Here is a 14,487-nt window from a genome sequence, read left to right as displayed (position 1 = left end):
TGGCCCACCAAAGGCTGACAAATAGCATGGCAACAATGCAAATATTTTTCCAGCCCTGAATTTTGATCAGAGGCATTCCCAGCTGCTAATCTTCCCCCACACACGTGTGCTGAAAGGTAAACAGAGGGATAAATCTCCAGGCTTAGCTCTCTTCAAGACTGACCTTTCTTGAGAAGGTACCTGAAAGAACCTGCATTTTTTTGAGAATTAGCATCTTCCTGTTTTGGGGGAAGCTGTTTCTCTGAAGGGCTTCAGAACAATGAAAGGTCCATTTGACTGAACAGTAGAAAAAGGCTTGATTTCATGGGGTGTCCAGATTTCCCTTCATCACCTTGTACCTGCAGTGAGAACCAGGGCTTCCAGATTTCAAAGCCCAGAGTGCTTTACCTTACACCATGCACTAAGCAGTGAAAAAGCAATTCATGGAACTGTAAAAAAACCTCACTTTAACTTGCAATAGTCATTGGTGAAGACTCCTGTATTGAGAAAGACACTTCTTTAGGAAACTACATTTGTTTTTTATGAAGGAATTGAAGTCCTACATAGCCTTAGGTACACATTTCTATTTAACCATGCTTTTAAATGCTTTTCCAGAACCGTGGCCAAAATTACCTCCCTTGCTTGCTTTCCTTCTTTCCTCCAAAGACTCCAACTGGAGTGAAAAATGTGACTACAGAAGCTGTATGCTGGAAAAAAAAATGTCCCCAAATCCTGGGGGTTTTTTTTGTATGGAAGCTTTGATTCTGACAATATTTTAAACAGCAAAGTGTCAAAACAACTCAACTCCAATTTGCCTGTCATGCAGCCTGTGTCATCCTGATGCAGGAACATGTTTCACTTGGTCTCATGCTTCAGCATTTAGAGATGTGGGATGGGTATTATTAATTAAGCTTTTTTGTAGTTGTGTTGTTTTCCTGCTCCACTGTCTTTAGTAACATGGATACTTTCAATTCTGGTTCTAGTGAACACATCTGCCTGGGGAATAAAGGGATGAGAAACTCCTGGGGTGAGCCGAGTTGCCTCCAGAGCTGTGATCCATCTCGATGTGACCCCAGCTCTGCAGCCATCCCAGAGGCCTGACCTGAGCAGGTTTTCTTTGTTGCAGAAAACCCCAAACTCTGGTCATTTGTCTGTGGGCAAGGAGAAGTAGGATCTGATATCACAGCACCTGAGTGGTGCAGAGAGGTTTGTGCTGGCTCCAGGGTTGGGGTGCTTAGGGGAGAGACCTGTTTAGTGGCAGAGCATCTCTATGGTGGTGGCACATCCTGCAAATCCCACAGGGAAGAGAAACTGTGGTATTTAGTGTGTAACCACCCAATCTGGCCCCAGCTAGTTTGCTAACCAGAAGCAGGGGTTGAGCTGTCTCTGTGTTGACTCTGAATACTAATGATGGGTTTAACTATTAACTGGTAACTGCTCTGCAATGAGATCGTCAACTTGTCTGCAATATTGTGAACTGGATTTAGTTCTCCAAAGGATCATGTTCATGCACAATGTCCCTTAGCACATTCTCTTGGAGATTTAAAGGTTTCTTGCCAGCAGAAAATGAATTCCCCCTTTTATCAGGCAAAGCCAAATAATCTCTTGGCGTTTCACAGTGTCCCTCCTCCCGCGCTGCTTCTCAGGGCTCTCCCATTTCTTCCTCCTGAACTGGCACTTGGGGAAGCCAAGGGCTTTGGTGCCCTGCAGTTTGGGCCAAATTTCACAGATTAGACCTTGTCTTTGTCTTTTCCCTAACAAGCAGCAGACAGAGCCCACAAAGCCTCCCCTGAGCAGGAGTCGCCGCTAATCCGGAGGGGGCTTTGAACCATCGTAATAAATCCACTTTTTGGGCAGGCACACTGTGAGCAGGCATTACTGACACAGACAATAAGACAATTATGGCAGCACTTTCCAAAATGCTTGGAAATCCTGGGTTAAAGAAAAGTGTTCAGTATTCCCCCATCATCTCAGAGCTCCATCTGCCAGGTGGTTGCAGTGGAACTAGAGGAGCTGCTGGGGATTCCGGTGGGGAGGCTGACACACTCAGGGATGAAGCACCAGGGCTCTCTCCTCCATATTTTGCTTGGGTTTTGTGATGAAGGATGTCATCACTTTTATTTTTCCATTGGAAAATGTCAAGTCTGGTCAATGATCTCCCAGGGGTAGCTCTGGCCAGACAGAGAGCAGCTTAGTCCCTGGGCACGGTGTCCTCGTGGCTCTAAAGCAAAGTAAAGCTCAACCTGCTCTTGTGGGGGACACTGCACAAGAGGGAGTGGGTTGAAAAATACATTTATGGAAGAAAACTGAAAACAAAAAGGCAAATATTTTCTCCTCCTGTTGAGTTTTGAGCCTGGCTGCCAAGGAAATTAGGTTCCTACCAATATATTCTCCCACTAGTAATATTCTAATCAAATCTGGCAGCAGAGCAAAAGTCTCAGAGATAATGAGGTTGCCACAAGTCTCACAAAACAAGGAAGCTGGGTTAGATGAGAGAGAAGCTCTAGAAGAAGCTCAGCAGAGGGGGGATCCCTTCTGTCTTCACAGCCCTTATCAGACACTAAAGCATCCACAGCAGGGAGAGCCCTCCCTCACACCCCCAGGATGTGAAAGACTGCAGTGAGAGCTCCTGAGACACAAGACCCAAGCCTTTGGTGCTCTGAGAAGTGGATGTTGAACTGGAAAATACCTCTTTTTAGCCTGGAGAGTATTTCACTCTCAAGAACCGACCTCAAGGAGGAAATTCTCTCACCTGTTTGAAAGAATTTATGGGGAAGGCACATTATTCCCTTTCTTTCCTCTGTCTTGGAGATATGTGAAGGTCTGGCTAAGCAAAGGATTTCAGCAGCTTTTCTTCTTAGTGTGAGACTTAGTGTGATGAGGAACTGATTTTTAGTCTATTGTTTTAGGGGTTTATGAATTAAATTCCCCTCTATTGTATCACACCCTGACACCTCTGAAAAAATCACAGCCCAAACCTGCCCTTCAGGATGGCTCATGGATGCATTTCTGCTGAAAAACCAAACCCAAACCAGAGTTTTGAAGGTGGTTGTCCCCAAATTCAGCCACTAAAACTCCTGCCAGGCACCATCATTGTGAGGATGGGATTTATCAGAAATGCAGAGCATTCTGTCAGGGAACCAGCACTGTCTAAATGTTCCTAATAAGCTAGAACACCCCTGTGTCTACCATGGATTTGAGACTCAGCTATGACCCATATCTCCCCTCTGAGGGTACTAGGGAAGGAGGTTCCCAGGCTGCAATGGAGAGCTCAAGATCCTTCAGAGGGTCACTGGCTGAGTCTTCTTCACTACACATCTTGGCTCTCTGGAGTCAGCAGAGCATCTTACCCTGAACTCTGTGAGCCCCACACAGTGCTGGCCATTTCTGCCACAGTGTTTACCCTTTCTCCTTGCTTTTTTCTAGATAATCCATTCATGAGGCTGTTCCTCTCTCCCATGCTAGATGTGATGAGTTCCCATTGCAGCAGAGATTCGTGTCTAAAGCAGCTCAGAGACTCCCAGAGTCCCAGACTGGTGGAGGTGGGAAGGGCCCTGCAGAGCTCATCCAGCATCGCCTTGGTACCATGACTGACCTTGTCCAGTGATCAGACAGCACACTTGGGCATGTTTCTTCATCTATTATTTGTGCCATGAGCTACTCAGCTGCTCCTCATGGCCCAGAGCTAACAAATCAGAGAATCAGAGAATGATGGGGGTGGGAAGGGCCCTGCAGAGCTCATCCAGCCCCAGCCCCTGCTACAGCAGGTTCCCTCCATCAGGGGCACAGCAACGTGTCCAGCTGGGGTTGGAAACCTCCTGAGAAGGAGCCTCCACACCCTCCCTGGGCAGCCTGGGCCAGGGCTCCCTCCCCTCAGCACCAAAGGACTTGCTCCTCTGTGCCACTGGAGCTTTGTGTGCTCCAGCCTGTGCCTGTGACCCCTTGTCCTGGCACTGGCCACCACACAACAAACACTGGCCCCATCCTCTCCACACCTGCCCTTTAGGGATTGATCAGCATTGATAAGGGCACCCCTCAGCCTTCTCTTCTCCAGACTGAACAGCCCCAAGTCCTGCAGCCTTTCCTCCTGAGACTGATGCTCTGGTCCTCTCAGCATCTTGCTAGCTCCTCTGGTAGTGTTCTTTTCCTGGGAGATGGTGCTTTGTGTCCTGGTTTCAGTCATTTAGCTGGAGGAAGCAGCTGACGAGTGCTTTTGTGGGAGCAGGTCTGCAGGAGCACAATACATGGGGCATCATGGGGGCCCTGGGTGCATCTCCTGAACGGCCTGGGGATGCCAAGGGACACACTGGAGCTGTGCTCTGGGGTTTGTGCTGCAGGTCAGGCCCTGTCCATTGACACGTTGTCATGTTTGCCTCCCAGCCTGTTTGAAGATGTGTCAAAAGCCTCTTCCTCCCCTCCCCTCCCCTTCTCTGCACCAGCCCTTTTTCAAATTTGCCTTTAAATGCAAATTAGTCTCTACCCACAGGGTGAAGTCCAAGAGACTCCTAGAAGAGAGGGGAGCTTTGCTGAAAAGGGCTCTGGAAGTGCTGATGTGGCTTTTTTGTGTCTCAGTTTGGAGAGCCAGGGCTTGCAGGGGATCATGCACCAAGCGCCTGCCTGGGAGCAAGATGTGCAGCTCTTGGCTTCCCTGGAGCTTGAAGACAGCTGCAGCTTAAAGACATTTTTCTGGCATGGAGGTGATTTTGCTCTGATCTTATCACCAGACACAGACAAACTTCTCTCTCTTTTTCCTGCCTTTTGTTTTTTAATGCTCTTTCTTTGGATAACAACCGTCCAAGGCAGCTTCAGGAGACTGCAGGAGACCAGCGACCTCCAGCATGTGTGTTTCATCTGGGAGGTGGATGGCAGAGCCTCTTTGCCCATGGTGATGCCCCTTGGTGCTCTGCCAGCCCCTAGGGCAGGGAGAATCTCCTACCCATCCTCTGTGCTCTCTCCAAGCTCCCAGATTTCCATCCCAGGCTGTTTAAAATACGTTCAATTGAAAGAAAAGATCTGTTTAAGTGCTGCTGTGTTGTGGGAGGTGAAGGAGAGGAGCAAGTCAGCCATGAGTTTCTGGGAAGACCAGACAGCAGGATTTTACTCTTGCCCTAATTAATTTGCAGCAAAATGGAGAACCAACCCCAGTACTGGAGCACTTCCAGGCTAGAGGAGGAACAAGGCTGACTGCTTCAGATCACCCGTGCCTGCAAATATGAACATGTTATCTGTGGTCCCTTAATGTGTGGCCCGGTGTGTGGAGGTGGTGGAGCTGCCCTGGGCTGAGGAAAAGGGCTGCTCTGATGTTAGTGTTGCTCCTTGCTGGTGGTTAACATAGATCAGACTTAATTAGAAAGCCCTTGGAACTGGAAGGCACAATGGAAGGGAGGGCAGGATGAAGGCTGGCACCTGCAGCTCTGGCTTCAAACAATTAGGAAGTGTCTCAATCACTGAGTCTGCCACAGGAATATTCTACAGCAAACTCTTGCCACTCCACCTCACACAGAAGTGGCTGCTTAATTCGACAGAGCTGCTCATATGTCATCAAAGTCACGGCTGTTTCAAAGCTGGCATGGCCAGGTAGACAGTGTGCACTGAGCTCAAGCCCTCACTTCAAAAAGAAAACCACTCAGTTCCACACTACAAACTCAAACCAGTTCAAGAGTTTCTGTCATAATCACGTCCCTTCTCTGTTTTGGGACCTTTCCAGACCACGTGGGTGAATGTTGCAGCTCTGAGTGCTGGAGGTGCCCTGGGGATGGTGGCACTCAAGGGCAGTGGCACTGGAGCCCCCAGGACACTTCCATGCAGTGACCCATGAGCATGAGACAGCTTAAAGCTGTGTTTCTATAAACTTTCCCTGACTGGTTTGTATGTGCCTGGGGGTTGCTGATGACAAGTTTTAGATGTAGAAACCATAAATCAGTGCTCAGCACTTGGAATAATATCGATATAAAGAGTTACAGGGCCTTGGGGAAGGGGTGACTAAGGCATAGCCACTAACAAATGGTGTATAAAATTACAGCTAGAAAATTGTCCTCACAGCAGTGGAAGAGCATGGCCTATGGAGAAAACAAAGTCTGTGTTTGGCAGAAGTTTGGACTTCCTCCAGTGATGGGATTTCACAGAGGTGCCCAATCCTGGATCCAAGGACTCAGTCCAAGCCCAGCCACCACTAAGAGCTGGCTCATGGCTCATCTAAACAGGAGCTCCAGCTGGTCTCCAAAGAGGAAGAAAAGGAGAAAAGGAAAGCAAAGAACTTTGATAATTAAAGACAACTCCCTGAGGGGAGTTCATAGAAAGTGTTGTCCTGGACTTTGCCTTGTGAAACCACAGATGAGCTGGACTAGAGATGGGCATCAAAGTGAGGTTGCTCTGGGCAGCAGAGTACTTAGGATGCACTTTACCTCCTCCTATGATGGACACCAAGGGCAGATCTCCTGCACTGATGCCCAGCAGTGCTGGGGTCCCCACAGTGATGGGAGGGAGCCTGTGGGAGCTGGTATGTGCTGCAGAGGACAGGCTGGGACAGAAGCCTTCAGGAGCCAACACTGGTGGCCCTGGCTGTCCCAGGGAGCCCTGGGTTAGGGCTTTCAACCAGCCCATCCCAAGGTCTCTGTGATGTGTTAGCTGTGAGCTTCCCCATCTCCCACCTGGCTGGGGATTAGGGACCGTGGTGGCAAGGAACACCTCTGGGACTGGAGGGTTGTGGAAACCTGCAGAGATGTACCATGGTCAGGCTGGTCCTCCCACCCTCCATGAGGCCACGGCCCGTGGGACACCAGTATGCTGGTGGCAGCAAGCCCATCCTTAGGCTCTGCTGTTCAATGTGGGGTTCAGCCCATCTGCCTCCTGCACTCCAACTTCTCAGTGGGGCTCCAGGCAGCAAGAAGGGGTTCCATGTCTCCTGGCTTGAGCCTTGTGGGAATGAGCTCTCTGCTCTAAGCTGGTCACGCAGCTCCCTCTATAGTCAGTGGAGAGAGACGGGGGACTCGTCCCACTGTTCCCGTCACCAGGGGCTCTGCTCTCGTCTCCAGGCAGCACAGGGACCTCAAGAGGTTCAGTGTCATCCCCTCACACAAAATCCTTCAGCTGGGTGGGTGGAAAACCTGCACCTGCATCCATGAAATCAAGGGCTGGGTGCTGAGTCCACGTGGATGGCACTTTGCTTGAACCTCAGTCGTCTCCAAAAAGCAAATGTCCAAGTCTTGAGCTGTTGTGGGTGCAAACCAGGATGAGCAGGTAGGCTGGGAATGTGGGTTTGTTTGGTTTCTTTGCACAACCCATTAAATAATCCTCCAAAGCAGATGGTAAGGTCTGTGAGGCTCAGCACAGGCTGGGGCTGCAGCAGCACAGGGCAGGGAGGAGATCCCGTTGTTAACTAAAACATTGAGTCCTAATGAATGTGACCTCTCCAGGTGCCAAATCCTGCCCCTGCAGAAGAGGTTTACACTGGCAGCCTCGGCACAAGTGCATTCATAAGGCATATCATTTGTCATCTTTTCATCAGAAAGCATGTAAATCCTTCCCCCAAAGTGCAGAGCTGTTTTACAGCCAGGCTATAAAATCCTGCAGAGTCTCTGTTCCAATAGAATTACATTAGTGCCCATAATCTGGCAAATATCAGGAGTGAATTTAATCAAAAGAACCAACACCAGGGCCCTGATTTACAGCAGCCCATGACAGAGCTGAGCAGACAGAGCTTTGCAGGACCCAGATGTGGAATTTCACTTGCAACATTATTTGGGGCAGAGGGAAAGTTGAAGGGACGGGAAGCAGAGCTGCAGCAGCCTGGCAGCTCCTCACACTCCCACAAAATTCAGTGAGAAAAGAGGGAAAAAAAACCAAAACAGCCTTATTCTGAGTTTTCAAAGGTGAATGTGCAAAATTTCTTCTCCCTGGAGTTTGGTTGTTTCTTGGGACACCCAATGGGAGTGCACAGGACACAGGGTGTGATGCATCTGCCTGAGAAAAGGACACCCTGCTCCAGCACCCACTGGGACCATAAAATCACAGAATCCCAGCATGGTGTGGGTGGGAAGGGCCCTGCAGAGCTCATCCAGCCCAACCCCCTGCCAAAGCAGGTTCCCTCCATCAGGGGCATGGGAACGTGTCCAGGTGGGGTTGGAAACCTCCTGAGAAGGAGCCTCCACACCCTCCCTGGGCAGCCTGGGCCAGGGCTCCCTCACTCAAACACTGACACAGTTTGTCCTTGTGTTTAAATTGAACTTTTTTTTCCACAGAGATGAGACAGCAGGCAGTGAGGAGAGAGGTGGTTAATTCCTGAGTTCTAAATGCATTTGGCCAAGAGGAGACTCTGGGGGATTTTTGCCCATCGTGAGATGAGAAGTTAGTGTTGTTATTAATGGAAAAATGGACCTAGATAGTAGAGACTGGGCTTTAAATGTCTGTTTTCAGCAATTATAGGCTCACAGAATTATTTCAGAGCAGCCCCAGAATCAGGGAACTAAAACCAGAGGGAAAGGAAAATCCCCTGTGTCATAAACAGAGCTGAGGAAAATGAGTTTTCAAAGGAATGCCTTTGCTGTAGGAAACTTCATTTCGCTCCCTTCTGAATGGGACGATGGATTATGCCAACAATAACCCATCCCAGCTACTGTGAAATTGTGCTAATAGGCTGTGAGTCGGGGAGCTGCTCATGCACCAGCATATTTATGACATACCTTTGTATCTGTTAGCTCCAATAGCCACAGTTTTGTTCTGAACCATGGGGGGTTGGAGCAGTATTTAAATTTGGTGATCTCAGATTTCAAGCAGAGGAGCAGTTGGACAAGGCAGAGGGTGAGAAAGGGACAATTGCAAAGAGCATTTCATAGACAGAAGGAGGCAGTGACTGAGAAAATCAGCCTTGAAATCTTGTGGAGGGTCTTGTGAAGGCCAGTGTGCATCAGAGAATCAATTAGAGAATCACAGAGTCATTTCAATGGGGAAAGCCCTTGAAGCTGCTGCAGTCCCAGCCCTGCCCTCACCCTGCCCAGCCCAGCACTGACCCACGGCCTCAGCACCTCAGCTCCATGGCTGTGGGATCCCTGCAGGGCTGGGCACTGCCCCAGCTCCCTGGGCAGCCTGGCACAGGGGCTCACACCCCTCTCAGGGAAACAGTTCTGCCTCAGCTCCAGCCTCAACCTCCCCTGGGGCAACTCCAGCCCCTTTCCTCTTGTCCTGTCATTCATGGCTGGGCAGCAGAGCCTGACCCCCAGCTCCCTGCAGCCTCCTGTCAGGGAGTGTCAGAGAGGGCTCCTGTCTGCCCTCAGCCTCCTCTTCCCCAGCCTCAACACCCCCATTCCCTCAGCCCCTCCCCACCCCCTTGTGCTCCAGCCCCTTCCCCAGCTCTGCTGCCCGGCTCTGTCCTCACCTGGGTAAATTGAGGCACGACATGGCTCTTTTAGGTTTTGCACCCACAGGTACCAGCTGACTGTACTTTTTGGGTAAGACTCTGTGCTACTGGCCAGGGGATAAATGGGCAGGAGAAGGGGAGCAGCCTGCCTGGCTGGGAGGAGAGCTGCAGCAGCAAGGAAGGTTCTGGGAAATGCTGATGTCTGTGAGACAGAGAGGGTTAATCATGGACATCACTTCCAACCCTGGGCAGGGTTTTCCCAGATGGAAAAGCTGAGGACAGACAGAAATGTCCCTCTCCTCCAGTCCAGCATCCCCTCCCTGCTCCATGTGCCCAGTGCTGCTTCCTGAGGCCTGGAATCCCTATGGAATCCTCTCCCACAAATCCCATCATGTCCCCAGGACCCCTGTACTGGGCAACTGGGAAAACCAAAACCCTAGGAAGGAGTTAACTGTGCTTGGGGATGGAGGGAATTCCCCCCATCTCTCCAGCATCCCTAAAACCTTTTCTGAGGAGCAGGAGGGTAAATGAGAATCAGACTTTGGACATCAGCACACACTTCTGCAGGCACACTGGGGCCAAGGGGTGATGGATGCCCTTCTGCATCGTTGCCCATCCTGCTTGAGGACAGCTCACACCTTCACCAGCTCCCTTTGTTTGCCTCAACCTAACCCTCTGCTCCTTCAGCTATGGCCCTGTCACGAAGGCAGGAAGATGAACTTTATTATGACATGTACCCACTGGGGATGGGGATGAGGCACGGCATGGCATGGCATGGCATGGCACGGCACGGCACGGCATGGCATGGCCCAGCACAGCCAGCTCTGGCTAGGGTGCTGGGTGTTGGGGCTGGAGTGGAAGCAGCTCTGCACCCTGTACCTCTGCCTTCTGGCTCTTCACATCCTGAACCAGCAGCTCCTCTTCACCCCGGAGCCACTGGTTGGCTTCACCTCCCACCAGCCCACACGTAGGGCCCGAGCTGTGGCTTGTCAGCAGCCTCAGCACGGGGAGGGTCAAAACAGTCTCATTGTAATGGTTTCTCTAAGGTGAAAAGAGGGAGAGCAGGGCTATCTAAAGGAGTGGGTTTTTTTCTGCTTTAGCAAAGTGTGTCAGTTTTCAATGGAAAATAAAAACACCCACAACCCAAAGCCATGAAGAAGCATTTTCATTAAAAACCTGAAAATGCTGAAGACCCAAAGCTTTCCAGCCAAAAATACCCAACTCAGGCCAAAAAGCTTTCTGTTCCTTGTTGAAATGAGTCTCTAGAGAGAAAAGAGCTAAAGCCTTCTGCAGGAAAGCCCAGCATCTTCTAATCTGGCTTTTGGACTATTTGCTTGACTCCTTTAGCTGCCTCTCAGGTGCAGGATTTCTACCCCTTCCAGCAGACAGCTGAGAGTTCAAAGAGTTCATTTGCAGGATTTGCTCTTCTTGCTGCTCCCAGCCCAGCTGAAGCCCTGCTCACCTTCACATCCATCACAGGAGAAGAGCAAACTTCAGAAAACTCTGTCTACTGAGCTCAAACTACAATTGTTTCCTGTTTTATTCCTCTCTCCTCATCCTGAGAGTGTTTTGTGTGTGGGTTAAATGTGCCCTCAGCAGAGCCTGGGATGGGGGTGGAGGGTGGGAGAGGGAGGTGGGTGTTTGGAAGAGGCTGATTTAAGTCCCCTGGGGAGGGGGTTGTGCAGCTCTGCCCTTACATATGTGATGACTGAGTTAGCTGTGGCTGCCAGAGAGGATGGAGCACCATTTATAAACCTAAAAGAAGTTAAAGGCATCCTCAGCAGGCAGGATATATTTGTATTTTGGTGGCCTTGTCCTCATGAGGAGGCTGGGGAGGCTGGGGAGAGGCAATGGCAGCAGGCACAGAGGGCAAGCAAAGTCCTGTCAAGGGCTTGGCTTGGCAGAGGGAGGAGTTTGGTGAGAACAGGAGCAGCAGGAGGGGGTGGAGGAGAAGGAGCCATCCAGCACTGACCACCCCAGCCCCCACCCTTGGCAGGTACCTTTGCAGGCTTTCCTGTGGGAGATGGGCTTGCTGAGGTCTCTGTAGAAGCCCTCCTTGCAGTAGTGGCAGTGCCTCCCTGCAGTGTTGTGCCGGCAGTTGAGGCACACGCCGCCGCTCTTGCGTCCCGACAGCTTGTACAGCTCCATGTTGAAGCGGCAGCGCCGGGCGTGGAGGTTGCAGTTGCAGGCTGTGAGGGGCAAAGAACAAAGGTCATCAGCTTCTGCACTCAGCCACAGAGCTGCCGAGCCCAGGAGTGCCTGTGTACGTGGGGCTTGGCATCCTCAGGGTCCTGTCTGGGGCGCCTGGCCACAGCAGGGGTGTGGCAGGGTGGGATGCTTTGACTGGGATGGGATGTCACAGAGTGAGATGCTCTGTTTGGGATGGGATACCACAGATGGGTGCCTGGGAAGCCAACTGCTAACTCACATCCCCCCTTGAGCAGTGCTAGGTGGCCAGCCCAGCTTTTTAGAAGGGAACTTGAGGTGGCTGAGACCTCATTTTGCCATCATGACTTGCAACAAACGTGCCTTTCGCTTCTCTTCACTCTTGATGTGAATGAAAACCTGGGTGCAGGAACAGCAGGGAGCCCATCCCTGCTTAGAGACAGCAACATGTAACCCCCCCAGGTGCTCCTGGCAGGCACTTTGCTCGGCTCCCCATCTGCTCATGTCACATCACTGCTCATATGAAGCCCCCTCAACTGCTGCAAAACCCACACCCCGGGAGCCCCCTCTGCCTGCCCCAGGGGAAAGGGACTTTCCAACACCATCCTCTCAAGTATTCCCACCCTGACAGTGTGTGTGTGAGCTCCAAATACCATTTCAAGCCCTTCCCAGCTAGCTTCCTCCCCAGTTTGCTTTTCTGTGTTTGGTGCTCGTAGCACGAGGCTTCTGCCACCCCACTGGTAACACCTCACCTCTACCTCTGCACCTCCCATCCCACTTAGCCAAACACCCAAAAGCCCTTCAGTGCTTTGACTGCGTGTGCTGTGACTGAACCTGCCGGGAGATGTCCAATTTCTCCACCATATGCAGCCTAAAGTCAACACAGGGACTATTTTACCAGGGGGCCTTCGCAAAGGACAACCAGAGGACTTCAAAAGCTCGACCCCTCGCCCGCCTCTCCCCAGAGCTGTCAGGGGAACATCAAGAGGCAGTTCCTGGGGCTCTGTGCTTTGCTGAGAATTTTATAGCTTGTTTTCTTTTCCCTTTGCTTTTATTTGCTCTTCACCCCTGAACAATGCATCTGTGCAATGCCAACCCGCAGCTGGGCCTCTCGGCTCGGCACGAAGGTGTCATGGCTCTGGGCTTGTCACCTTCCTTTAGAGAAGAGATGTCTTAATCCCTCATTCCTTCCTGTTTACCTTATGGTGCTTGCCCGAGACAAAGACTCGCTATATTTGCTTAATTATCAAATTTCAGCCCAGAAATTACAGTGCAGTTCCGGATTATTGATCAGGAACAATCCCCAGCTCACAAAGCAACGGGAGAGCTGAATCCTCCAGACAGGGATGGAGACCACGCTCCCTCCCTGCTTTGCAGCCTGAATCCCTCCAGCTGATGCGGTGAGGCCCAGCCTCACATCCCCACCAAACGCTGGCAGAGCGGGAGAAGCAGCTGCCAGTGTGCTGATGGTGAGAAGAGAGGCCTGAGAGCAGTTTGCCCTCCGTGAGAAGGAGACATTCCTGACGCCGAGTGGGGCACCGCGCTTTGCCTCTCCCCACTGAGCCCACCAGCCCGCGGGTGCGTTTGTCATCTCCCAAAGCAGGAGAGTGGAGGCACAGCTCCTGCATGCAGAGGCAACTGCTGCTTTTTAGATCTGGCAGGTCCCCCAGACACGTTTGCTTGAGCTGCAAATGCACTTAATCAGTCTGTTTGTGTTTGAAAGACACGCAGGAGTACGCACCAGGCACTTTCTGCCTTCCCCCTCGTAGGTTTTCCCCTTCCATCTGAATCCCAGCAAGAGCACGTTGTGCTTTGCAGCCTCTGCCACCATGACAGCTCTGGTTGTACAAAGAGGGGATAAGAGGTGAGCCTTGCCCTGCAGAACACAGAACTTGCCCTTCTCTCTGGGGAAGGAGGTGGTGTTTTTAAAGTTCCAATCCTTGTTTTGCAGAGAGATGACCAAGATTAAACCCTTTTCCTGGGTGTGCTAGAGGTACAAGGCTAGGGGTTGGCTCCTCCACTCAGGGCAGAGCCTTGCCCCAGGTATGGAGCAGCTGAGAAGTGCATTGGGGATGTAACATGAAGGGCATCCTCTTGGCTGTGGGCATCCACCAAGACAACACCTGCATCAACAGTATGGCCTCTGGACTCAGCTCAAGCAGAAGAAAAGATTTGAGTCCCTCAGCCTTAAGGTATGTCAACCCTGCTGTGGCCTGTTGACCATGCAGACACATCTCTGTTGCTCAAAGCCTTGAGACTCACCAGCAGCTCTGCCTTGGTGCCACAAGCCACAGGATTTAGTCCCCGTTGACCAGAGTCAGGATACATTTCTTCAGCGAGAGGCATAGCCTCACAGAAGACTTAGTTCTGCCTGGAATCTGGCAGAAACACATGCTTGCTGGAGAGCATGAAAGCTCACCTCCTCTTAAAACTTGTATCTGAGGAGAGCTGGACTTGGGACTTGAGTGTTTTGCAAGATTGCATTGGCAAATCCCTTTGTAAAACTCAAAGCTGAGCCCACCCGAGGAGCAAGTGAGAATCTTTGCATTTCTTTGGGCTGCTTGATAAACAGAAATGTTTTTGCAAAGCCAGGAAAGCAGAACTCCTGGAATTTTCTCAGGATCTTTGTCAATACTTCCTCTGGTCCTACTAGGGCAGAGCTGTGTGGGAATGTGGAGGAATAGGTGGAGCATGTGGAGCTGCTCGTAGCTCTGCTCCCAGGATGGATTTTACATTGATCTTCCAGGGGTGTGAAAATCCAGGGTCTGGAGAAGGGAGAAAGCTGAACCTCACAAGAAACTGGAAGGATGTCCTCAAAACAGCTGTCCCTGTATAAACCCTCCCAGGAGAGAGTGAATGAGCTGGGAGAAGGTGTGGGCTGATCAAGCTCTTCTCCATGCCCAGCATCCCTGCCCTTGGCCTCCCTGAGAGCTCCCTGCAAGCACCACAAGCAGCCAGGGAGCAATGACCACCTCATCACCATGACT

General features: G+C 51.1%; 1 protein-coding gene across 1 annotated transcript in view; it reads right to left on the bottom strand.

The window, feature by feature from the left end:
• The window catches only part of NTN1 (netrin 1), a 100,772-nt gene that overhangs the window by 36,077 nt on the left and 50,208 nt on the right, over window positions 1-14,487 (bottom strand). Inside the window, exon 2 of the mRNA XM_062011022.1 lies at window positions 11,335-11,523. Coding sequence (XP_061867006.1) covers window positions 11,335-11,523 — 189 coding nt within the window. The remainder of the gene's footprint in view (window positions 1-11,334; window positions 11,524-14,487) is intronic.

Source organism: Colius striatus, chromosome 18 (genome assembly GCF_028858725.1).
Source record: "Colius striatus isolate bColStr4 chromosome 18, bColStr4.1.hap1, whole genome shotgun sequence".
Lineage (NCBI taxonomy): Eukaryota > Metazoa > Chordata > Aves > Coliiformes > Coliidae > Colius > Colius striatus.
This window is presented reverse-complemented; position numbering and strand designations above follow the sequence as displayed.